Genomic DNA, 26,919 nt, shown 5'->3' on the forward strand with positions numbered 1-26,919 from the left:
GAAGGAACTGAATATACTTTAGAATTGAAAAATAAAGGTGGAAAAAATTATTCCCATAACCACCTTAACACACTTGACAAATCACACAGGATGAATTTTCTGAATTTCTGACCAAATAACTTGATGCAACAATGCCACAGTGAAATTTCAAATAATTAATTCATCATAGCTACTAGAACCATGGTGGATAATAATCGATGATTTTTTAAAAAAAGAATAAAAAATGGATTTTTTTTATTTTTATCAAATTTATTTTAATAAAATGCTTTTGGAGTAAAAATCTATCTAAAGATAGTTTTCTATTTAAGATACATTAATAATTTAGTTTATTCAGCATGAAATGGAGCTTAGTTATGTAGCATGAGGGTGTATATTCTGCAATATTTACATTTTTGGTAAACTCATTCAATGAATCCAAACTCTGCAAGCTAAGATAACATGCACTGCATTGATGCATTCACACAATTTCACAGTAAACATGAGATAAATCATAAAACAAATTTCAGGAATATTCCTTTATCCCATTGTTTTGCAAATCTATGTACACTACAAACTGTATGATTGTTTGAAGAGAAATGCATCTGTACCAGGCTCTTAAGTGTTTTAATTAAATAAAAGAATTTGAGTAGTTCTCCAACTATGTGAGATTAACCTATTAACCTAAAATCGGTTCTGAAATCACTGACAGCCTATTATTCTAAATAGGAAAGCTTCATTTTGTTTGCAAATAATAATATTAAAGATCCTTACATTTAAAGATCACCTGTCATTTCAGATCCATTATGGCAGCGCCTGTTAGCAGGCATCTACTCACCTGCTGCCTGCCACGTCTCTTACCTTGTTGTGTCGCTGCCGCATCACCAGCCATCCCATTAAAGTGAATGGGACTGTCGGTGAGTCAACAGCGGGTCAGAGGAGCCGCTGCGGGACAGAGATGACAGTTGCTCTTTAAAAATTATGATCTAAATTGAGTTGATTTAAATCAAGCCTTTTTACTAGTAATTTAAGTCATGATTTAAATCAACTTGATTTAAATCAAATCCACCCTGACTAGAACAGTGAAAAGTATTTTCTGTGACACTGTTCCAATATTATCATACAGATAAATATAAATTAGGACAAATTTGTTAAATGCCTACACTAATATTACTTAGGCAGTTCAATTCTATTATGATTTCAACAGACAAATTGGACAATATTATTAAATAGATGTTAAGCAAACTTACAAAGGGCTACCAAAACTGGGCTGCACAATTAAGGTAACCATTAGTTGGTGGCAAACAGATAAAAGTTTACTTTCTGCCATCTAGTGGCTATCTAGATTTTTGCATTCTAGATCTGGCAGTCCTAACTGATAGTTCAAACTAATGTTTCTCAACCTTAGCAACTAAGATATGTGGATTTCCGCTTCTAGAATTCTCCAACCAGCATGCTGGGAGTTAAAGTCTATATGTCTTAAAGTTACCAATATTGAGAAACACCAATCCAAACAGATAGCTCATGTACAAATTCCAATGGATTTACAAAACTTCTTTTGGCTGATGATAATCTATCATGCAACCTTTTAACCTATTTCAGAATATATTACTAAATGGGATCATATTTATCTACTATATATATATATATCTATTAAAATCCAAAAATGGTATATGATTTGCTGAATCATTCCAAACATTTCTATAATCCATCATTAAATACATTTCATTTACTGAGGAATGTGGGATTGCTATGTTTTTCAAAGTGAGTACTGCCATTTATACCCTGCACTCCAGTAATTAAGAATATGCAAAGGTAGTGCCTATATTGGTTTGGCCCTATTATGCTGTATGAACTAAGGCTGCTGCTCAGAACAAATCTGATATACCGTGTTTCCCCAAAAATAAGACCTGGTCTTTTTTTTTTTTTTCCCTCCAAAAGAGGCACCTGGTCTTATTTTCGTGTGTGTGTGTGTGTGTGTGTGTCTTTTCCACTCATCTCTGGCATGGACAGCCCCGCCAAGCTGGCCTATTTCTTCTGCAGCGAAGGAGCAGCTTCATTCTGCAGCTGAGAATGGAGCTCTGGCCTCGCAGTCAAAAGGCTTTTTCAGAAGGCCACTGCACCCGAGAACTGAGCTATGGATTCAATCCATAGCTCGGTTCTCAGCTGCAGAGGCCTTGCAGAACTGACCTATGGATTGAATCCATAGCTTGGTTCTCGGCTGCAGTGGCCTTCTGGAAAGGCCTCTGACTGCGAAATGTAGGTATGTACCTTGCCCCAAAACTAGGGCTTATTTTTGGGGTAGGGCTTATATTAGGCTCATCCCCAAAAATCAAGCTAGGGCTTATTTTCAGAGTAGGTCTTACTTTCGAGGAAACACAGTAATACTCCACTGCAGTTGTGTACCAATAATTCAGGTAACATTCTGAAGTTACATAGTTACTGTTTTTTGGTTTTTTTTTGTTTTGTGTGTGTGTGTGTATCTTTAATCTTGTTATTCTTTCTCAATTCCACGTATATGTGTAATATATGCCATTTATTGAGAATAATTCTAGGTACTATAATTCTTCAAGCACTATATACTTACAATTTGCTATGTAAATAATTGCTCCTATTACAAGCTGAAATCAGATGGCGTAGTGATATTTAATCAGCATATTATATTTTGAAATTAATGTAAAATAAGAATTGTGTTATAACACATAATTTTCAACATTTTATAGATGAAATGAGAAACACTTCTGTAACACTGCTATCCTCACACCCTCCACATGTTGATTAGCTCATGTTTGTACCAAATGATAAGCTGGAGTAGATAAGAATTGTAGTTTATCAGGAAGGAGCAGCAAACACATTGCTGAATCACTTTCATCCCTTTAGAAATGTTTCAGGTAATTAGAAACTGAGTAAGACAGAATTATACCCCCATCCCACCCCCAAAAGGATTCTGGCTTGTTGTTCCTCTAATATTTTGGATCATAAACCAACTTCAAATTCTATGCAGCATCTCTTGACTGTGTGTAAACTATAATTGGATGTATATGTGCATATTACATTTCTGGTTACTTCAATCATTCTCAAGTGCAGGAGACAAGTGCAGGAAACAAGTAAAAACCATTGAGAAGCAGAGTTCTTTTACTAATACATCAGAATCCTCAATACATGCTAACCATCTTGTATGACTGCATCAATGTATATTCATTTTATGGATTGTCCTATATTCTGTCTTACACTATCTGGTTTCAAAAGCATGGTGTGTTTATAAAATTACTATGACAGTGCTTTTTAAAAATAGTAGATCTGGTTGTACTTAATAGAGAATAGCTGCAACTAAAAAAATGCTGGTCATATTTAATTCACTTATTGGGATCACACAGCACTTTTAACTTTTAAGTTATTTACTGGTTTTATGACAAATTATTCAACTTGTATTTAATGCCTTGCTAAATATTACTTAATATATGGAATAAGCCACTGGGGCTTATTCAATAAGCTATGATCACACATAACATAAACCAAATCATTCCATCAACTTTCCATTCTGCAAATATCCAAAGAGAAGTTAAATAGAGCTGTGACTATATTCATAGAAAACTGTTTGCGTGTTCTTTAATGCAATTATCAGAAATTAAATGACTCATGACTCTCCTCCCATAGTGAGATAACAGAAATTGGGGCCTTAACCTTTACACACTATTCGGATAGTAAGTTTAACTGAATTTAACATGATCAACCTTGGAATAAACATGTATAGGATTATAACTGTATCTAATTATCTGCAGATTAGGGTAACAGCTCACCAAAACTATGGTGTACCAACACAACAAATTGAATGGAGGACATTTTAGCAAAGTCTTCACAGTGCAGGTAAATATTTCAAGCAACAGAATGGCATCTGAAATAGTCACTAGTAAATGCTTTGAGAGTGATGGAATTGCATTCTAACAATCACAAATTTATAGTAATCGAATCCCAGAAAGTAATTCTGAGTAATGGTAGCTGTAGCAAACCATAATCATGCCAAAATACTGACACACTGTAAGGTCACCATGTAAATGCTGTGATACTTGGGTCTCAACATCTGATTCAAATGTTTGTCATAGCTTTTGAAAGAGGACATCATAATACACATTTTATCACTTGTCTTCCAATGCGCTCCTCCCACAGAAGCTCATTATTCTATGTTGTGGATTAAAGAATTATCAGAATGCAGATGACTGCCCACTCTGCTTCACCTTTCCATGTACATGAAGTTATATTTTAAGAGACTTTAGAATGGGTTCAAAGAGGAATCTGCAAATGTGATTAAACTAACATGTTTTAATGGTTGCTAATATTACCAAGAATCAATGAAAAGTATTAACATTGACTGAGGAACCTTTATTCCATCAATTTATCTGCACATTAAGGGTTCTTATTGTAACATATATCTGTTATAAAAGTAATCATAGGCATCTGTAGGCATAAGTAAACATGCTTTTAGACAGCACATATTCTACTATGCATTTTTAAAATTTTTCTTTAAAGGATTGATTTGTATAATATCTTATTTAACAGTTCCAATTTGTGTTATTTACAACTGTCCCAAGTTTCAGTGCCTCATTTGTGAATGACAGGATCCCCACTTATACAAACCCAAACAAGAAATAGGGTTGATCTTTTAGAGAATTGTTTATATTATGAATTAAATCCTATTTGCTGGTTTTTTTTAAATCCAAATCACTTGTTTCAATTAATGAATGACTTCTGTAACTTCAGTACATGTCATAGTTGCCTAGAGACTCCATCATCCAGCTTTTCAAAAACTGGAATAGCAAAAGTGGAGAGAAGTGTATGCAAACAGAGTCATTTCATATTGCTTATTATTATTCATAACATCCCAAATTAACTGGAAAAAAGCATGAAAGGGGGGAGGTGAGATTAAAGAATATGAAGTCAATAAAATTATGAAGCTAATGGACTAAAAATGTACTGAGCGTCTGATTTCACCAGATACACTGAAGCTATCCAAAGGAAAACAATGCAGTCACAAGTAAGAGTCTCCCCTCTGCAGAATGATGCACGCTCGCCAAAATAAACAGTTTATCCTCCCGCCGTTACAGTTATTCCCCCTCTTCGTGAATCATAGGGCCGGTAAACTGACTTTTAGAGTAAAACAGCAGCAGGGAGTCAGCCCTCCCTGCTGCTGTTACTGCTACATGTAAATGCTGATGTCAAAGACGCAGGCAAAGGATGCAATCTAGCAACTCAAGAAAAATGCAAGGAAGGAGCTGCAAAGATGAGAGATGAGAAATAAGGAATATATGCAATTAAAAATAAAAGTTCTTCCCCGCAACAACGGGGAAAAGAGGGAAAGTAGTAAATTAAAAAAATCTTTAATTTCCAATCTTTCCTTTCTCGTCTCTTTAATAGTCCCTGTATCAAAATAAAGGGAAAGATTAATAGCTAATGTCCCCCATTTTTTGCCAACCGAAGCACCCCACCTCTCTTTCCTTAAAAAAAAACCGCCACTCACCCAGACATACGAATAAAACTGACTTTCCTTGCCCAGCCGCCATGATTGCTCAAAACCCCGAAGGCAACGAGGGAAAGGAAAAGTGGACAAAGCCGTTCTCGAACTGACGCAAAATCTTTCTCCGTCGCTTTACGGCAACGGCCAGGTCTGTCTTCGTCCATTGCCTGGATATTAATTTAAAATGTCAAGACGAGTGACGTTTGGCCTCTCTTGATAGGGAAGACGTAGAATTTCAAACGAGGAGCCCCAAATATTAGTAAAATGTCGGTCAACCCACGCAGTTTCCTTCGCTCATTTTTCCCTCTTAAAAATAAGGCACTCGGGAAGTCAGCTATTCCCCCCCCTCCCAGATGCACCTGCTACAGGTGAGCAACCGCCGCAGCAGCAGCAGCCTCCGTCTTGCCCAGGCGAAGGGATGTGACGGTGTTCCTTTTCTCGCGTGGGTGGGCGCGTGGCTTTTATCAAGAGGAGCTTTTCCAACCAGGGTTTCTAGCTCGTGCGCGGACGCCCGGCAGAAGTGAGTATCTGGATGAGGTTGATCTGCGAAGGAGAGGATTTCATCCCAAAGGTGCTTTTTCAGGAGGCAACTGGGCTTTCTTGTTTTTCTTTGAAGACGTTTCGCTTCTCATCCAAGAAGCCTCTTCAGCTCTGACTGAATGGTGGGGAATGGAAGGATTTATATTCCTTGCAAATGACCAGCTGTCTACAACGAATATAAATCCTTTCATTCCCCACCATCCAGTCAGAGCTGAAGAGGCTTCTCAGATAAGAAGCGAAACGTCTTCAAAGAAAAACCTGGAAGTCCAGTTTGCCTCCTGAAAAAGCACCTTTGGGACAACCATGACATGGATGACTGAGAATCTCCATAGAGAGGATTTCATATATTGGGATTTTGAGAAAGGTGGTGGCGTTTTAGTCCGGGAGGGTCGGGATCTGCCTTCATTTCCTTCTTGTGTTGCATAGATCCATCTATGGCTTTTCTTAACTATTAGAAATCTGTATTTGTATTTGGCTGTAATGCATATGTATTGGGCTGGCAACCAATGCATGAAGAAGATAGATCTACACCAGCTAAAACTAAACGCTTCATATCTCCTTCTTAATCTTTGAGATTATACTAATGATGTGACTTCTTTATTTTAATGATAAAGTGGGATAACAATCTAATAAACATATATTTCAAGTACAGAGGCAAACATGACTCTGAATATGCATAGTCTTTCCATGTGGCTTCCTGTTGCTTTATTTCAGGACGGGGATATGGTTTTGTTTTTGTTTTTTGACTTCCTAGTTTAACCTACAGCCCTGGTTTTTCCTGATACTCTCCCATCCAAATACTAATTACGCCCAACCATGCTTAAGCTATGAGTAAACCAGTCAGAGCAAACCCTGTGCTGCCACCTGCTGAGGTAAAATTATGTTTGGTTTATTCTTGTTGTGATCAATGGGGTTCAAGGGTGCCCAGGCTGATTGATTTTTTCCCTAGTAATTTATGTGATAAAAGAATAAAAAAGACTTGGCAAATAAATAGTTTTACAGGCATACACATGTAAAAGGAGAAGGAGTCTATAGCACCTTCTCAGACTAATATTTTTTTAAAAAAAACATATTAGTCTGAAAAGATACTAATAGATCTCTGATTTTGGGATATTATAAACTAGGGGTGTCAAACTGGCAGCCTGCGGGCCGGATGCATCACATGCAAGCCATGCCCACCCCGGCTCTGCAAAGGCAAAAAATGTTGCGATATATCACGTGACATGATCAGGTTTGACACCTATGTTGTGAACTAACACTGATCTCCTAAATATGTAAAAAGAATCATGGATGGAATTTTAGAATCAAAATATAGTTTTGGAAATATCCAAGAGTTACTAGAATAAATTTTACAACTGAGCTGTAATCTAGATCAGTACCTTCTTTGTGCTAAAATTGTGACAAAAGTAGTACCCAAAGTAGTAGTAACTGAAAATTTCTCACATTATAACAGGGGTGTCAAACTCGCAATGTCATGTGACGTGTCACAACATATCGTGACTTTTTTGCCATTGCCGGCAATGGGGTGAGCGCGGTTTCGCTATGATGTATCCGCCCGTGGGCTGGCAGTTTGATACCCCTGCTTTATAACATTAACTATCAATTCTCAAAATACATCAGCAGTAAAAACTGTTGAGAAGAGACAGTGAAATATCACATTATATTGTGTACATGGTTAAGGCACCAGGTTAGAAAGCAGGAAACTGAGTTCTCGTCCCACTTTAGGTATGAAAGCCGCATGAGTGACTTTGGACCAATTACTCTCTTTCTCGGCCCAATCCACCTCACAGGTTTGTTATTGTTGTGAGGAACATAGGAGAAAGGAATATGTTCGCTGTCTTGAGTTATTTATAAAAATAATAAAGTGTGTATGTATAAATAGTTCATATAAATTGCTACTTCTATAAATTGCTTTGAAAAAGACATTTTGTAATAGTTATCCAACTTGTAAGTTAGGAGATATACAGGCAGTTGTGTTACTTTCTGTGGTGTTGGACCCTGAAGTAGCTTGAAAATGCTTATGGTTAGTAATTGGATAAAGTATTCTCAACACTTGAAAATCCAGATAGACAATAAGCCTTTGCTCTACTTTTTCTTTCCTCATTTAAATGTTTCAGGCAGTGAATGGAGGGCAGACTAATAGAAACCAGAAGAACAGGCTTTTTTTTTAATGGCATGCAGTTCTTTAAATAAACTTTTTCCCGTTATAAGCTGCTATATAGATAAAAATAAGGTGAACTGGGCATGATGGGATTTCATATGTCCTTGCCAAAAAGCAGGTCTGGAAGAGCTCTAATATCCATTTTTAGTCTTCTCAGTCAGTTGAATATTGAAAAAAGATTAAGGATTCAAGACATTGCTTATCTGTCTCTAAAAGGAATAGGGGGAAAAGTTGGCAAAAGAATGACAATATCTAAAAACTGGCTGGATCTGGATGGGGCTCCTGCAGAGGAAAAAAAATCCCCCAATGTATCTTTTTAGGAGAGACAGTTTAGAAGTGACTCAAAACCCTACTGCAGGTTCCTCCATTCTTCAATCTCTTCCCTCATGGTCACATGACTCAAAGGGTTGATGTTGTTTAGACACTTTCAAGGTTTCCAACTTGTTTACTTATTTTGGCTCTTGGTATCTTATCTATTTAAGCTGCAATTGCTGTTTATTAGAAGAGTTATATAACTCTTCACCCACACACTAGGAGACAGGCCCAACTCCATAATACTTAACTACATTGTTACCTCATTTACGCTTTGACCATAGTCTTTGTATGAGATTAATTTTAAAGATAGTTCAAAAGTTGAATTTAATTTGAAATTATTATTAGCCTTGGCCTAGGCCCTAGGCAGAATAAAACTCTGTTCTCCAGATACCTAGCCTTTGTTTAGGAGTTGGCTTCTTAGCAGAAAACTCATGACTACAATGGAAAGATTTCATTAATTTGTAGCAGGCGAGCAGAAAGCCATCTGTATACACAGAAGTAAAAGCTCTTATTATTTCTGGGTTTAAATTCTAGGCTTTTTCCTCCTGCCTTTCTGAATTAGTGGAAGCTATTAAAAATTATCTTTGTTCAAGCAATTTTTTTTCTAATTTGGAAGCTGCTGGCAGCTTCAATTTTTATAATTCTATGGATAATTTTAGCAGGGGATAGCTATGAGTAGCATATCACTTTGAATTTCATGTGACTGCATTACTGATTAAATTTTAGGACCAACATTTTTAGGACAATTGTTCCAGTTTTAACTGTTAAAGTCCTGAATATACTGTTGTGCTTGTAATATCTTTTGATTTTCTTCAGCTACTTAGACTGGCTGTTTCCCCCCACACACACACACCCCAAAAAATTAGGTTAAAGCAGTTTTAAGGTAGATCTTCCTTTAGAGCCGCATTGAAAGTTTGCTCAGGGAAAGCAATTCAGCTAGTTCCTTTTACCTTGGATTATTCACACAGGTGCAATAATTGTGTAAATATTTTAACCTTTTCTCTACTATTTGGTCTGCTTGAAGTAGAATATTACAAACAGAATTGTGGACAAAATCTATTAATGTAAATACATTCACAGTAAAAATTAAAATTGAAACACAGGAAAAAAATTGGATAAGGGAGTGGTGAGCCACTTGCTGTGAAGGACTGGTAGGTGCATTGTAGCTCTGGAATAAGGGCATTTTTCTCCATTTTCTGCAGCCTTTTATCCTATATCCCAATTATTTCAGATGATCCTTATCTCTTCATAGCAATTTCCCAGAGTGATCATAACTATGTTAGATCGAACAGACAAAACCAGGTGCTTTAGCTTCTGAGAGCAGAACTACTTAGCTGTGATTGGATAATACATTTTATTAATAAATTCAGTAAACATTCAGATTCTAATAATCTTCAATATTAATTATGAATCATCTTTATGAACATCTCAAATAATCTAGCCTCCACCTCATTGTTGGTCAATATATAAATGAACTGCAAATATAAATGAACTGGTCTTTTGATTACATAGAAAGCAAGCAGTAGAAGCATGCGCTAATAGAAATGAGTGTTTCTAAGACTATTCCTGAATTTTCTTTCTACAACAAATGGGAACAGGATTATCAATACAATGTAGGTAAAGAGGCACATGGCAGAAGGGCTGTGCTGCTTTGGATATACATTTAAATCAACAAATGATTGATGCATGCTATTGTTAAAGAAAGATATGCAAATGGTAGGTGAAGTTTAGGGTGTTTATTGTTATTTCTGGTGTTCCATCATCTTTTCGAAAACAACTGCATAAGGGAGATTAATATTATTAACAACAGCAGAGAACTGTCAGAATGTGTAAGTAGTTATTCCTTACAAATAATCCTCGAGTTACGATGATGATTGGGGCTGGAATTTCCATTGCTAAGCAATATGGTGTAATATCACGTGATGGCAATCCTGTTGTCATTAAGCAAGGATCACACAGGTGGTTAAGCAAGGATCTCACATGAACACAATGTGGGAAGAGATGCTAAAAGCTCCTCCCAGGCACGCAAGTCTGTGGATGCTACAGAGTGCAGGTCTGAAGGTGCCAAGGGTGGGCAACAAAGGCTATGGGTTGGTATGTACTAAGGAGTATAAAATCCCCATGTTTCCCAAGGGCTCCTAAGGAGAAAAAAAACCCTGCAGGATTGTGAGTAACACGCAACCTCCTGCCAGTGTTCTCATTGATTTTGCTTATGGCAAACCAGCATGGAAGGTTACAAATTGTGATAACATGACCAGAGGACACTGCAACCTTTATAATTGTGAGCTGGTTGCCAAGTGCCTGAATTGCAATCATATGACTGCTGGGACACTGCGACAGCCACAACCTTCATCATCAGTTGTAAGTTCCATTTGTTCAGTGCCATTGTAACTCTGGTTGCTGAACGAGTGGTTGTAACTCAAGGACTACTTATACTATGATGGTTCCCAATTTATGGTTCATGGACTGTCCATTTTCTGTGGAGGTAGTGCAAATGGTCAATGGGGGAAAATGATGTAATATACTGTAATTCCCAGGACCTTGATGTATGACAGTACATTATTATTTGCAGTATTTCATGGGGTGCCTCGGGTGTTAGGTGTTAACTCCCTCTTTACAACCCTGTAAAATCTTAATTCAGGGTAGAGTCAGAGCAACTGGATGGAGCTGAGCATTTACTGGCTGGATGCCCTTCCTGACACCATGCAATATCACAGCAGATATTTTTTTCTTCCTAGGAGAGAAATATTTGCCACTACCAAGGATTGAATTCTCAATCTTCCAAGTGGGAGGCGAATGTCTTTACTATTAGGCCACCATGCCACTCCCATTAGGCCACCACACTACTCAGAAGTCTGATACTTCTACATATTATTTAAATAAATTTAACTGATTTGATGCCAATTTGTTAGAGTAGTTTTATTTGTATTTTTAGTACTGTTGGTATATTGCTTTTTTCTAATCATGTCTTGCACCATGTATTTGTTTAATTATAAATAATGCAGGGCAAAAATTATTGTGAAATGACATCTCTTTCTCTCCTTCCCTTCCTCCTTCCTTTATCTCTGTCATCTCTTTCTCAGTTTCTCACATCTCATATTTTCCTAAACAGTGCATTCATCCTGTACTATAATTAGAATTAAGTATGTGAAATTGTGACTAATCCCATGTGACCCCTCTCTCTATGTCAAATACTAATTGTAAATTCAATCTGGCCTTTGGTACTGGGTAAACTATTACACATACCCCTAGAGCAGGGGTAGGCAACCTTGGCTCTTTTATGACTTGTGGACTTCAACTCCCAGAGTTCCTGAGCCAGCCATGCTGGCTGAGGAACTCTGGGAGTTGAAATCCACGAGTCATAAAAGAGCCAAAGTTGCCTACCCCTGCCCTAGAGCAATAAAAGGAATGACATAAGGAAATGTTCCTGAAATATTTCCACCCCTTTATCCTATTTCCATTTTTTATAATTTATTTATTAAGCAAACTTGTGTAGCAGCCTATCTCACCAAAAACAACTAGGTAGTTCATAACAGTATTTGCACTCTGATCCAATATTGACACATGAGGCGGCTGCAAGCTCCCTTACGAAATAGTACTTGCAGCCACTATAGATAGTGAAGCTTTTAAAATTGATATTGCCTGGTGTGAATACAACACAAATAAATATTTATTTTTAATGTTTTAATGTTGAATTTGTTTTCTATAAAAAGTGAACAAGTTGTGTTTAAATTTCATTTTGGTTTTTTTTATTAGAAACTCCCAGGATTCATACAATTTTGGCAGTATTTAAATTAAAAATACATAATACGTGTATATTCATATATATATATGTAAATACATTTCTGTGTATGTGTGTGCGTGTACGTGGGGGCGAGTGAGAGAGATGGACAACTCAGTATTTAATTGTAATTGTTATAAGGTCAGTGTTACGGTCTGTGAAAATGTCCTTGAGAGACAGGAGGAGGAGGACTTTAGCAGCAATCAGAGAAATGGCACCTGGATTTTCAGAAGCAATGTGGCGTGGCAAAAGGGCCCTAAAAAGAGGACCCTCCCTAATTTCTTGGACTGTAAAGGTGTGGGGGGGGATATGTACTTTCAGATTTGCAAGATGCTGTTACTATAACTTTACAATAAACTTACTGTTAATATTCATGGTTAGCGCTTCCCTCTCTGAACTATTTCAAAGGCCTGAGAGTCAGGGCTAATCTGATCTCTGAGGGTTGATGTTCCAAAGGTAGGAAGCCATGACATAAAAATGTTTCTTTCTAGCCAGACAACATTCCCTAGCTGACAGGTTGCAAAGCATATCCATCCCTGATGACCTGATGGGATTGGTAGATGTGATTGGAAAGAGATTGTCACTCAGTTCCTCATCCCATGAAGGGCCAATGTTCTCCTGAGTTCTGCCATTATGCAGAGGAAAGAAATTGTAATGGCATCACAGAATATGATTAAGGTAGAGAATTATGATCCAATCAAGCGTTATAAACCATTAGAAAAAATGAAAGATGGCTTCGGCTTCTTTGTTAATGTTATACTATTATAATGTCCTTTTATATTCTTTTTTTTCTCTTCCAGTGAACAATCCCATACCTTCCAATTTGAAATCGGAAGCCAAAAAGGCAGCTAAGATTTTAAGAGAATTTACTGAAATAACCTCCAGAAATGGTCCTGACAAGCTCATACCTGGTAAAGAGTGAGATTTTCATTTCTATATGTTATGGAAACCTTATTCTGCCTTGAGTTATGCTTTCTTCTCTCTTTTTTAAAGTATCTCTAAAGCCTTGTCTTTGCCTGCTGAGTTTATTTGAAAAATTATAATGTAACGGTATGGATTCTGTATTTACATTGTGAAATGGATTATGAGCCTGAAAAAAGCACATGTTGTTACATTTTAAGAGGCCTGCTTTCTATAAAACCTAAGATAGCAATTAGTACCCAATGGCAGTGGCATTTTTTTAATGTTTTTGCAATTACAATGTACTTTTTTTCAGATGGATTATAATAATGTAATATTATTTGAAATAATATTGTGAAATAATATTTTTATGCACATTTCCTTTCCTACTCCATTTGTCCTTAGAAATAATGTGTTCTAGAAGTCCAGCTTAAAAGATAACTACTTCCCTGGCTGTCCAGAATATTCAGGTGACATTCAGAATATTAATGACAGCAGACCTCATTGCTTCTTATTCATGAAGCAAACTTTTGTCTTCAAATATAGAAATAGAATAGAGTAGAGTAGAATAGAGTAGAATAAAATAATAACTTTATTGTCACTTTGAATGTACACTAATCGGCATACATTAAAATGAAATTTTGTTGCATGCAGCTCTCAAAGGGTCGCCACCTCCAATATACAGTACATAAATATGACAAAGATAAATAAATACAGAATTATGCATATACTCACATATATTATATGACACAGAGAAACAGTCTAGTTCGGGTTATGTATGCATGTGCATGGCGAGAAAATCAAATCTTGCGAGTTTACCAGACAGACGGCATAGGAAACAAAGCTATTACAGAATCAAGCAGTCCTGCTACAAATACTTTGAAACCTCCTCCCAGAGGGGAGCAACAGAAACAGACTGTAACGTGGATGTGTGGGGTCTCTAACAATGCTTTGAGTTCTAAGGACATAGCGCTTATAAGCAGCATCCTGAATACCAGGGAACGAGTTTCCTATGATCTTCTCGGCTATCCTTACCATTCTCTGTATGGACTTTCTATCTGAGGCACTGCTGCCACCAAACCAGACAGTGATGCAGTTTGTTAAAATGCTCTCAATCGTGCCTCTGTAAAAAGTGGCCAGGACAGAAGGAGAAAGATGTGCTCTCCTCATCTGATGCAGGAAATGCAGACACTGGTTTGCATGCTTCACTAAGGATGACATGTGGAGAGACCAATTCAGATTGTTAGTTATCTGTACCCCCAAATACTTAATACTGTTGACCATCTCTACAGCTGCATCCTTGATACTGAGTGGAGTATGACTATGCCGGCTCTTTCTGAAATCTACAATGATCTCCTTTGTTTTATCAATTTTTAGAACCAGGTTACTTTTATTGCAGCAGTCCACCAGAGCCTTCACCTCTTCCCTATAAGTATCTTCATTGTCAAATATCTAGGAGAGAAAGCTCTACACAGCAGCAGTATTGTAATATTTTTATACCATCAACTAAAATAAATGGACTTTAGAGTTTGCCCTTCTATGGCATTTTCTGCTTGAATTTTTTGTAATAGAAAACTACTTTTTGTCTTTTGTTGAAAAGAAAGACAGGTTTACCTGAGTTTTTGTGGCAGCCACATGATTCTGGCAGAAAAGCAGCTTTTCTCAGGCACTTGGGTAACTGTCTAAATCAAAATTCCTCCATACCTACAGCCAGTGCTTTTTTTTGTTATATATATATTAAAAAAAAAAAGGTGCCGGAACTCACACATGTCATACAACCCGCCTTGCCTACCCTACAAGGTTCCATCCAAAAAAGGTGCCGGAGCTCCGTTTTGGGCATTCTATGACAAAAAAAGCCCTGCCTACAGCACTCTCAGAATTCCGTTTAATAAGATTTGTTGAGGTAGATTGAAAGGAGTTAAAGCCGTTACAAGAACTAAATTGTTTTCGATTCAGAATCAGTTCAACCCCATGTTCCTTGGTGTGGAGACTATCTAACTCTAACAGTCTTCTAATGAAAAAAGCAAAGAGGTTGGTCTCTTCACTGCTAACAGGAAGTCTGCAGCTGGTTGTTAGCATAAGAACAACACATTGTAATGGTATGTGAGAATGACACTAGGACACAGGGCACTGAGACACAGCAGGGACAACTGTCAGGTAAAAGGCAGCTGAGCCTGCAACAGGAATGTAGGTAGGGCTGGAGCAGGGGTCTTCAAACTTCATGACTTGTGGACTTCAACTCCCAGAAATCCTCAGCCAGGCATGCTGGCTGAGGAATTCTGGGAGTTGAAGTCCACAAGTCATAAAAGGGCCAAGTTTGAAGACTCCTGGGCTAGAGGCTCAGAAGAGACCCTCCCTGTTTTCTTGGGTAAAGGGGAAAGTAGAGGGGGGGGGAGAGAAGTAGTTTCAGATTTGACAAGATTCTGTTAACGTAAACTTACCATAAAGAAATAATGATAATTAGTTCATCTGATCATATTTCCTGTTTGGTCCACCTAGAAACGCAGGTAGGTATTGACTATATAAGTTTATTTGCTAATATTTGGGTTGTGTTTTTTTTAAAGTACGTCTAATGTAATCTTTAATTGTATTGTTGTTTGTAGCCCATGTAATTGCCAAAGCAAAAGGCCTTGCGATCTTGTCTGTTATCAAAGCAGGATTTTTGGTAACAGCTCGAGGAGGCAGTGGGATAGTACTAGCTCGCCTGCCAAATGGAGGTAAATTTCTCTTTTCTAATTTAGTGCACCAGACAAACCCTAAGTACCTGCTCTTTCTTGTCCTTCCTCTTAAGAACATTAGCAGAATGGCTACATCTTTGCATGCCATGTGTCTCATTTACTTTCATAATGTGCCAAGCTAATGCATTTGTGTTCCTTGCTGGACACAGCTAGTTGCCTTTGATCCTTTCACTTTCACTTTCCTCTGTCCTTATCAGAAATACAACAGTCTCTTTCTTTTGTGGATATGGAGTTTTGGATTTTGGTGAGGTAACTTTGCTTTCTGCTATTTTTCATACTTAGATAAGTTTTATTTCTTCTCTTGTTCTCATTGGAACATCACTGCATTGTTCTTGAAAACTGTTTCTGCCATCTTTTGCTTTTTACTATATGAAAATTAAGCAGTCAGCATAGTCACAATGTCTCTCTAAATTACCCTTATAGGCTGGTCTGCTCCATCTGCCATAGGAATTGCTGGCCTTGGTGGTGGATTTGAAATTGGTATTGAGGTAAGTATTGAGTTGTGATGTTACACTGAGTAGTTCTCAAAACGACTAAAAAGATGAGGGCAGTAAATTAGACAACAGTTTGAAATATTTGGTAATGTTTTAAAAGTCATGCAATGTGTAAAACAGTAACAGTGAACCAAGTGAGAGTCATCCTTTATGATGAAATGGAGCAGTTGTTTTCTAAGAGGATTTTTAGATTTAGATTTAATTAGATTTACTAGATTTAATATGATCCAATAGTAATGTTAGAATCCCATTTTTTTTCTTTTTTGCAGAGATAATTTAAGTTACTAGATCTCGGTGTTAATAAGATCTTAGCTGAGCATACAATATTTTTGCTTTTACATTCATTTTCTTTCCATATTTGTTAATATTTTCAAAACAACAATAGTAATTCCGTGGGAGTTTATTCTGCGTTTAAGAAGAATGAATATTTACAGTGGATAGCAGCTTCACAGCCAGTAGTTTGCAAACTCATTTATCCAGTTATGCAGATGTATTCTTTCTTTAAGAATTATATTCCAAGATGAAAAGAAGAAAATAATGTATCAAAGTTTGTGGATTAAAAGAGTAGCGGGATACCTCTATATGATGATTAATTCATTTGGCTACATGATCCTGAGGGTTTGATTCAAAACAATTGCATTATTGCCCACATTTGTCTTGCACTTGTCAATTATCAAAACTAAGCAATGAACTCAAGTAAATTAGTGGGGATGACAAAACTATTTCTCTGGCTGTGCTTTATTCATCCAGTCTTCCACCATTACTATTTTGTGGAAGAAAATAAAAGCAATGTGAGTTGTAAAATCAGAAAATTAGAAAGTGAAGTTTCTTGCTCAGAAGTTTTTCTGAGTTGAGGAACCATGCCAGGATCTCTAATAAACAGAATAGGACCTTATAGTCCAACCCCCTGCTCAACCAGGAAACTCTGTACCATTTTAGACAAATGTTTGTTCCATCTCTTCTTAAAAACATCTAGTGTTGGAACACCTACAACTTCTGGAGGCAAGTCGTTCCACTGATTAATTGTTCTAACTGTCAGGAAATTTCTCCTTAGTTCTAGGTTGGTTCTCCCCTTGATTAGTTTCCATCCCTTGCTTCTTGTCCTGCCTTGGAGAATTTGGAGAATTGGTTGACACCATCCCCCTCTCTTCTTTGTGGCAGCCCCTCAAATATTGGAACACTGCTGTCATGTCCTTCTTTTGCTACCTAGTCCTTCTTTTCAATTCCTGCAACCATTCTTCATATGTTTCGGCCTCCATCCCTCTAATCTTCTTTGTTGCTCTTCTTTGCACTCTTTCTAGAGGCTCAACATCTTTTTTATGTCATGGCAACCAAAACTGGATGTAATGTTCCAAGTGTGGTCTTACCAAGGCATTATAAAGTGATTTATAAAGTGATACTAACACTTCATGTGATCTTGATTCTATCTCTCTGCTAATGCATCCTAGAACTGCACTGCCTTTTTTTTTGGCAGCTGCAGCACACTGCTGACTCATATTTAAGTGTCTGTCCACTAGGACTCCAAGATCCCTCTCAGAGTTACTATTATTGAGCCAGGTTAGCCAGGTTGACTTGGTGGGAAATAGCCCTTGACACATGAGCCTTCAGCTGTATCCTGCTAGGAATGATGTGTGTGGCCTTTTCAATCATTCATATAGTTTATAGGATGGTGGCACTGTTTTACAGCAACTAACTAGTCACATAGCAAATCCTGTATCTACCATGGATCATTATAGGGCATATGATTTCTCTGGTTTGATAAATAATGAGGGCTTCAGCAGGATTGCGCAAGCATACTTCTCAGCCTAATAATTCTTCCTTTTTTCTTCCCCTCCAAGATTTTTGTATCCTAATTTTTTTTTCTGCTATTTTCAAAGTCAACCTAATTGCTTCCTTTCACTCAAAGAAATGTTGCTTTTCTGCGGCAGTGCTTGCAAAATGCACTTAATTCCATTCCAGTTGTGTCAAGGCAAGTAAAGACAACATTCAGACAAGTTCAGAGTGAGTGTCTATATTTCAGTTCCTAATAAAGGGTTGGTCTTCCTTTAATTTACCATGAGATGATAGCCACTTAAATTACTTCAGTGATTCTAGGGAATTATCAAACCACTGACAGAGAGTTCAAGAAATCTCTCTCCTTCTGTCTCTCACACACAGTGGTTTTGTTACTACATTATACGAAGTTGGAGGTGATCAGTCTGACCTAGGTTCCTCACCTATTGCCCCAATTGTGATTGATATTGAGAATATCAGTCACAACTGCCAAAGTTACATGAGATTTTACTACAAAAATCACAAAAATTAATTCAAGATTGCTGAAATCTCATGAATTCTTACATTTTTAACACTTTAAAAAGTAGATACAGTAGTCTTATATGTGCCTATAATGTATCTTGATAAACAACCACAGGCATTTTATTGTTTACCTTTGCACTAAGCCAAGATTTTTTTTGAACAATCCATAGTTTGGTTCTGGAAAAAGACTAACATTCAGTTCTTTTCTCTCTCTCTCCTATTCCATCCCCAAACTGCTGCCATCAGATATCAGATCTTGTAATAATATTGAACCATGAAAGAGCAGTTGAAGCTTTTGCAAAAGGTGGAAATCTTACTCTGGGAGGAAATTTCACAGTGGCAATTGGACCTTTAGGGAGGTAAGTATCATTAATATCCTGTAAAGTCAGAGTGCCTGAAACTCTTTCTGTGTTCCTTATTTAATTGTTTCCTGAAAATTGAAAAATGTACTGTTTATCTTATGCTTGGAGAGTCATTCAGGCGAAACATTAATACCACTTCCCTGGCTCTTGTACCAATTCCCAGTGCCTGAGGGAGTTCACCTGAATTAATTTTTCTCCACATCAGAACATTTGCGTGCAAAAGGGTATGGAATAAGGCAGTTGCAACCTTTTCAGCGGCAGCCAAAAAAGCTAATACAATCCTTGGTTATATAAACAGAGGCATAGAATCAAAACCACGTGAAGTATTAGCACCATTTTATAAAGCCTTAGTGAGGCCACATCTGGAATACATCCAGTTTTGGTCACCATGTTACAAAAAAGATGTTGAGACTTTGGGAAAAGTGCAAAGAAGAGCAACTAAGATGATTAAAGGCCCGGAGACTAAAACATATGAGGAACGGTTGCAGGATTTGGGAACGGCCAGTCTATAGAGAAAAGAAGGACTAGGGGGGGACATGATAGCAGTATTTGAGAGGCTGCCACAAGGAGGAGGGGGTCAGTTTATTTTCCAAAGTATCAGAAGGCAAGACAAGAAACAATGGATGGAAACTAATCAAGGAGAGAAGCTACCTGGAATTAAGGAGAAACTTCCTAACAGTGAGGGCAATTAACCAGTGGAACAGCTTGTCTTCAGATGTTGTGGGTGCTTCATCACTGGAGCTTTTTAAGAAGAGCCTGAACAGTCACTTGTCTGAAATGGTATAGGGTCTCCTGCTTGAGCAGAGGGCTGGACTAGAAGACCTCCAAGGTCCCTTTCAGCTCTATTCTGATTCAGTAGTTCAAGGTTGTTGGGTTTTTCCCGATCTTTAGAAGTATATCTTTTAATAGAGGAGTGTGATATGTTTTAAAACAGCAAAATATTTTAAGAAGTAACCTAAAAGGAAGTAACTTGTGTGCAAAGGTTTATTTTGAAGTGATAAAATGACAGATAGAATTTCACTGAAGGCAAATCTTTCCGTAGTAAAAATTCTGCGAAACACTTGCATATTTACCTCATATGCCACCTTTCTTGAAGCAACGAGGAAAATTCCTTGACAAGCTTCGTAGGCTTGCCCAGGTTTTCTGCAGATATATGCAGATAACATTTCTATGGTGTATGATGGCAAATTGTGAAAGCACTTTTGAGGACAACCTACAGGCAAGTCTTTGAAGCTGACATCCCAGGCCTTCTGGAAGACACAGGTCCTCCACGGTTGGAGGGAAAGCCCTTTGTCAGCACCAGTGTGTTGCCCAGCCTTGTTTATGTATTTGTCATATTTAAGAACCACTCTGGATGATGTACTATAAAATATTAAAAGCATAAAAGTTCAATAAAGTTTAATGTTGATATTAGGAGATTGTTTATTTTATTTATTAATCATACTTCAGCCCTGTTGCAATCAGAATGATTCTCAGTTGCCCACTGAGATTTTAAAATATCCACCATTAGCTTAAATCTAACCTGAATAATAACAATAGAAGCAATAATCACATCAGAACCCACAGAAAAAACACAGAAAATGACAAGAAAGCAAGTGTAAATTTAAGGCAAGCCTCTCCGAAACAGTTCAGTTTTTAACAATTGCTGGAAGAGCAGAGGATTACTGACTTAGCATTTTAGTGCCATGATGGCTTTTAACTAGGGGTTTTTCAATTAGCTACTTCCATTATATCTAATTATAAGATTCAGTTAACAGTTTACTAGAAAAATAAACTTTCCTTCATTTGAGTTCAGTTCCAAATAAATATATTGCCACGATTGTGCAGATTTCAGAATAGCAACAGGAGAGTGGTTTTGCGTTGCCTTCTTTTAGAAGTTTTTTTCAACTTCCTAATCTGGCCTGAAGTGCTGAGATTTCCTTTTGCTAATCAGGAAGCCAAGGTTGATGAGGTGCTAGTAGGTCTACTGAGGCAGTAGTTTATTGCCATTGATGTCACTTTCCAGCAATCTGATTCAGGTGGAGAAAAGTGAAAGGTAGTTTTAGCACTGGGCAAAGTAAAAAATGTATTTGAATGTGACCTCATCGTAATGTTTTCCACCTTTTTTAGAAATCTGGAAGGGGATGTGGCACTGCGGAGCTCTGCCGCTGTGTATACCTATTGCAAATCTCGAGGACTATTTGCAGGAGTCTCTTTGGAAGGAACTTGCTTAATTGAAAGAAAAGAAACCAACAGCAAGTACGTTCAGAGGAATAGTCCAACGTGCTTACTTCAAAATCTACATCCTCTGGTGCAAAAAACCCCCCCATAATATAAACAAAAGCGTTTTGTTTTTAAAAATTATCCCTTGAAAATGCTGCATATGGTTTATATAAAATAACAGGAGGAAATGTTAAGTTCGGCCATCAGCATCTTTAAATTGCATTAGAGCTGGAATTAGATTCAAAGTAGCTTTGCGTTAGGACAAGGAATATTGGTAAAATGACAGCGATGATCAGTTTTGAGATGTTTATTACCCAGAAAACCAGTTTGTAATCGAAATGCAGTATGGAATGCTTTAGCTGGGAGACATTACTAAAGGATTATAGTTTGTAGAAAGCCTAGTTACCTAATAAGGAATTACTGAGCAACTTGTTTTATGTATGCCTCTGGCACACATATAAATGTTTGAAGTTTTTGTTTATGTACATTTTTCCAAGACTTTGTGTATTTATGAGAGGAACTCCAACTAATGTAGATCATGAATGCACAGATATTGGAACATCCTGAAAGAGGCCATGGCTCAAACTTGAACACTCAGTGCAACAGCCCAGATCCCACTTATTGCAACATGCAGGTTTCATATTTAGTTAGCATGCGATGAAAGAAATTAAACCGAAACGGGTTACTAGGAACATGAAGCATTGTTCCACCCCACCCCACCCCTTAACTTTGTAAACTGTCCAGACTCCCTGAGAGTGAATTGGGCAGCCACGTACATTTTCTTAAATAAATAAAATAAATAAACATTGTAGACTAATATATAGGATCTTTGTTTGTTTTTAGGTTCTATGGCCAAGCTATCCGTGCCAGTGCCATTCTGTTTGGTGATATTTCTCCTCCTCTTCAGGCACAAGATCTTTATGATATTCTTGAGTCTTTTACTCTGCAATATGAAGTTGAGGAAGGGAGAAGCTATAGTAGTGCACCAGTGGCCAAAGAACCAAGAAAGGTTTGTGTTAACCTGCTTCGTGCCTACTTAGTTCCTTCCTGTGATATAGCAGTGTTTTTCTGTACTTCTGACCATTTATTGTTTCAGTTGAACGAGGGCAAGGAAATCTACCTCCTACCAGTAGTACCTTTAAAAAAGCCCTGAAAGTGCTTTATACCTACAAATGTAAAAGAAAGCAAAAAAAACTTTCTTAATTAACTGTCACTTCCCCCAGCGGAAATTTTAAATTGTTTGGCATACAGTCTGAAGCAAATCTTTTTCTATTGCCTATGAAGATTCTCAGTCATGCAGGTCATGGTTGTCCCAAAGGTGCTTTTTTTCAAAAGGCAACTGGACTTTCTTTGTTTTTCCTTGAAGACGTTTCACTTCTTGGGTGAGAAGCGAAACATCTTCAAGGAAAAACAAGGGAAGTCCAGTTGCCTTTTGAAAAAAAAGCATATTTGGGACATCTTGGTCTATTCTGCTTAATTCCCCAGAGAAAGTAAACATGTGAAAATAGGAGGCAAGTACTCTTGATTGACCAGTGTTTTCAATAGTGCATGAAAACCGTAAAGATATTCCAATGCTACGCTCTCTGTTCAGTTCTAGCTGGTAGCTATGATTGCTCTGTTTTGCATTAACAGGGCAGCCCCTTGTTATGATGTGTTACAGTGGACTCAAAGGCTTGTTACTAGTGCATGGATAATGAAGTGTAAGCTATCTCAGTTGAGGAGTTGTAGCTGACGTGTGAGCATTAAGTGGTGGAGAGCTGCTCCTAATATCCAGGCCTCCAGAGAAAAAGCCAAATTTAACAGTACAGTATCCATAAACTGTGAGAGTATACCTTTTCAGTCAGGAGTCAGACTCATGCAGAATTAGCTAATCACAGACTAAAATAATTACCCTTAGAAAATGTGTACATATTCTAAAGATTATTCCATATCTTTCTTTTCCCCCACTCTTAGCCAACAGTCATATTGGCTAGGAAATTATGACAGTTGTAATCTAATATGTTTATAAGATATCAGGAAATTGTTTATGCTGTGCATGGAAAATAAAAGTTTTGACTGTTTCCTTTCCTGACAGAATAATATAAAGCAACAGCCAAGAAGGACACCACAGAACATTCCACCAGAAGGTAATGTATAATTTGAAATATTGATGAAAAATGCTTTTTTGTTTTTCAATAATGCTACTTTCTGCAAGGTCCAGATCCTTTTTTGTCCTTTTGGTAGATAGGCCAATTACCTCAGAGATGAACAAGATCAAACTTTTTTTCAAAGAAAAATAAAAAACATTAAAAATAACTTTTAACTCTAAATATTAAAATGCAGATATTCATTTATGGAGAAGTTCTACTACAGAGCCCTCCAAATCACATAACTGTTAACTTAATTAAGAAATCTAGTCTTTTAGATAGCACTGGTCTGCTCCTAATAAAAAATGATCTGCAGGTCTCTGGAGAAAAACTGTTCTCAGTATAATTACAAATCACAAATAGATTCTAAAGAAAACCTTAGAATGAACCCACGCTGAATGATAGATAATGGCTGAAGATATATATAGTTCCCAGCTTTTGTAGAGAAATAAAAACTTGAGGTTTGGGGCCACATAGAAAACAGAAATCAAATCTAGTGCAACATTCTTGCTAAACATATTAACAATTTCTTCAGAAACAGAAGAGTCCTGAGAAATATATTTCCTCTGCTCCAGTTACCCAGCCTTCCATTTTTCCTGAGAAAAATTTAATCCGAGGCTGTGGGGAAATCATTATAATGCTCTGCTATTCTCAGTCTTCTTTCTGACTTCTGTTGTTTTTAAAATGATCAAACCTTTTGGACGTAAAGAGATGGATTGGAGTAATCTGACTCTATGTGATGAAGAGTCCTGTCTCACCTGCATGGATACATAGTAAATGTCTGAAACAGTGATATATATTGTGACTAAGGCTACTTTTAGACCATATAGCAAAGATAATGTTGGCCAAGGAATGCAAAAACCTTTAGCAAATAAAAGAGACAGTAAATGACATCTAGAGCCAATTTGGTGCAAAAATAGTCTTCAGATTATGATGACAATTGAGACTACAATTTCATTTGCCAAGCAATATGGTCATAAAGTGCAATTTTACGGCAACACATCATGTCATTTGTTGTCACAAAAAGGATACTTCATGACAAAATATCATGGCTGATCTGCCATTCTTTAAGAACACTGTAATGTTTTCACTTCTTTTGCCTTGGTTCAAAGTGACATTGTATTGTATTCGGTTATTGAGTCAAATTCCAGTAGACCTTGTGATATCTGACTGTCCTAACTCAAAGGGCTGCTAGGCAAACAGTGGTAATCAAGAAACATTTATAACACTAAAAGAAAATGCAAATACACATAACATCATTAAAAAACAAATTAAAATTTCTTAATGGTGTTATGTGTATTTTAAACAAGGAAAAAAATCAGGGCAGCAAGCCTGAAAATTATGTTATAAACGAAGCAACTCCAACAAGTTGACAATATTGTTTGACAGTGTTCTTCCTTGTCTTGTGGTCAAACAAAGACAAATTAAATCCACCACTTTAACACAAGGATTGTTTAAAACAGTTTAAAACATCTTTAAGTAATGACTGATCTTCCGCATCCATACAGTAGAATAACAGAGGCCTTTTGAATCAGTCAGTGGAACATTCCTTGCGATTTTTAAATTTTAATCAGTCTATTTCAGTAATGTCTTTCCATCAGGAGTTAAGGATGTTTTAACATACATATTAATACTTCCTTATTCTCTCTGTTTTCTACTTTGTAATTAATTTTTTTAAAGGAACAGTATAAGCAGAGACAAAACATGTAAAAAGAATGATAAAATGTAAATAGTAAAATGCAAATAAATAAGGGATCTATAGTTTCATGAAGATTACAGTTTTCTAGTATATCATTCATTACCTATGAATTATAAAATACATGACTTACAAAACTAGGAATGACTATTAAGAGTACGCAATCAGGATCATGATAAACACAATATAAATCACAAACTGAAATTGAAACACTATAATACATTGAATCAGTTCTGAAAACCTTTTTATTTCTTTTACACTGTTCTAGTTGAGGACGCGGCGGAGATGATTTTCTTCTTGGTACATTCAATGTTCCAACTTCACCCTCATCAATTTTTCCATTATTTATATTAAATATTTTCAAAGAAAATGTCAATTTCCTCCCATGATCTTTTTAAACTCCTGCTTTGTGAGGACACAATGTGCTGTATCAATTAATCACCCCCACATATTAAGACTGGGCTTTCTCTTCTGTTGCTTTATGAATTCTTTCTCATGGTAAGCTAGTATTTAGTGTCCTCTCTTTGTTTTCTTAATACTCTAGTTCCTGACTAGCTTGGGCCAGTAGTTTTAGTTTTGTTATAAGAAAGGGAGTAACTATCATAAAGAATGTATTAACTAACATAGTATGTCCTGAATTGTTCTATAGCTCCAAGGACATCAAACAGACTTTATCCTGAGCTTCCCAAGAACTACACTGCAACAGGTGAATATTTATAATATTATCAGTCATAATAGTCAGCCCAGAGTTATGGAACTCAGGAAATCGTTTAAATAGAAGTAAATGAAGGCTTCTGTGATATGGGTCCCCTTCTCCACATGTGAACTCAGAAAGGTCCACAGAATCTTACAACACTCATACAAAAAAGATGCAGTTTCTCTTGCAATTTTGTGGTGCCTGTTTTGTCATTAGTTCTTGCTTGTTCCACCTACAGATGCCCATTTAGAAATTTATTCCAACCTACAATTTAAATATAATTTAATGAGATTGGAGTACAGTATTTGAGGGGAAAATTAAACTGTTAAAAAGGAGCAACCTGCACAGATACATATATTGGTTACAGTTATTTAGAATTTCAACAGTTTTGGCCTACCAAAATAGAACAAGTAGAACAAATAGAACTACTATCTATAGAGTGCTAGTTTTTGATGTTACTTTGAAAGAAAATCAGATACCAATAATTCAGAGTTTTTCAAACTTCTAATTTAGTGTTCTTATGCTCACATGACCAAAACAGCCACAATATTGGACCTTGGACTGGTAAGGCTGTCTAATGTTGTTGAAAATGAAAGTTGTATAAACTGTTGCAAGCATATTCCACTTTCAACATTACATTCTGTACAGGCATGACATACAAATTGGTGTGTGTGTGTGTGTGTGTGTGTGTTTCTTATTGGCTCAGTGGAAAATAAGTTGGAAAAATCCAAAAATGAACGTTTCTGGGTAAGTAAAACATTATGGTATGTTTTCTACTATGCTCAGGGCTGTTTTCAGAAAGTGGAGAGCAAATCGAATCTTTATTATGGTGATAGACCAGCATAAATAAATAGAGCAAAATCTACAGAGTTTATATTCCCCTTCTACTTTTTGCCTAGTATTCCTCCATTCTTCCCCTCCTCCACCCAAAAAGTAAATAGGAAGGAACAAATTCTCATTTTACATATTCTTATTTATCCTGATTCTAGAAATCTTGCTTGATAAACTCTTTTGGCCAAAGTCCTCCACATCCTGGAGCATGCAAACGGCATTTAGTTTGAAGTACCATATCCAACACCTCTGCTCCCCAGCATTTATTTTCATTACACAGTGCTAGGCTGCAT

At 36.8% G+C, this 26,919-nt stretch overlaps 2 protein-coding genes across 2 annotated transcripts in view; one reads left to right on the forward strand and one right to left on the reverse strand.

The window, feature by feature from the left end:
• The window catches only part of ACP1 (acid phosphatase 1), a gene marked incomplete at its 3' end in the record, with an annotated part of 10,085 nt that extends 4,494 nt beyond the window's left edge, over positions 1–5,591 (reverse strand). Inside the window, 1 exon segment of the mRNA XM_015812673.2 lies at positions 5,492–5,591. Within this exon segment, the coding sequence (XP_015668159.2) occupies positions 5,492–5,534 (43 nt within the window).
• Positions 5,592–5,854: 263 nt separating this feature from the next.
• SH3YL1 (SH3 and SYLF domain containing 1) overlaps positions 5,855–26,919 on the forward strand; it is a 30,474-nt gene continuing 9,409 nt past the window's right edge. Inside the window, exons 1-9 of the mRNA XM_015812650.1 lie at positions 5,855–6,008; positions 13,086–13,196; positions 15,789–15,902; positions 16,347–16,411; positions 18,959–19,071; positions 21,184–21,312; positions 22,120–22,285; positions 23,351–23,402; positions 25,748–25,804. Of these exons, the coding sequence (XP_015668136.1) occupies position 6,008; positions 13,086–13,196; positions 15,789–15,902; positions 16,347–16,411; positions 18,959–19,071; positions 21,184–21,312; positions 22,120–22,285; positions 23,351–23,402; positions 25,748–25,804 (808 nt within the window). The 5' untranslated portion in view covers positions 5,855–6,007. The remainder of the gene's footprint in view (positions 6,009–13,085; positions 13,197–15,788; positions 15,903–16,346; positions 16,412–18,958; positions 19,072–21,183; positions 21,313–22,119; positions 22,286–23,350; positions 23,403–25,747; positions 25,805–26,919) is intronic.

Source organism: Protobothrops mucrosquamatus, unplaced genomic scaffold (genome assembly GCF_001527695.2).
Source record: "Protobothrops mucrosquamatus isolate PMUCROS unplaced genomic scaffold, P.Mucros_1.0 scaffold104, whole genome shotgun sequence".
NCBI lineage: Eukaryota > Metazoa > Chordata > Lepidosauria > Squamata > Viperidae > Protobothrops > Protobothrops mucrosquamatus.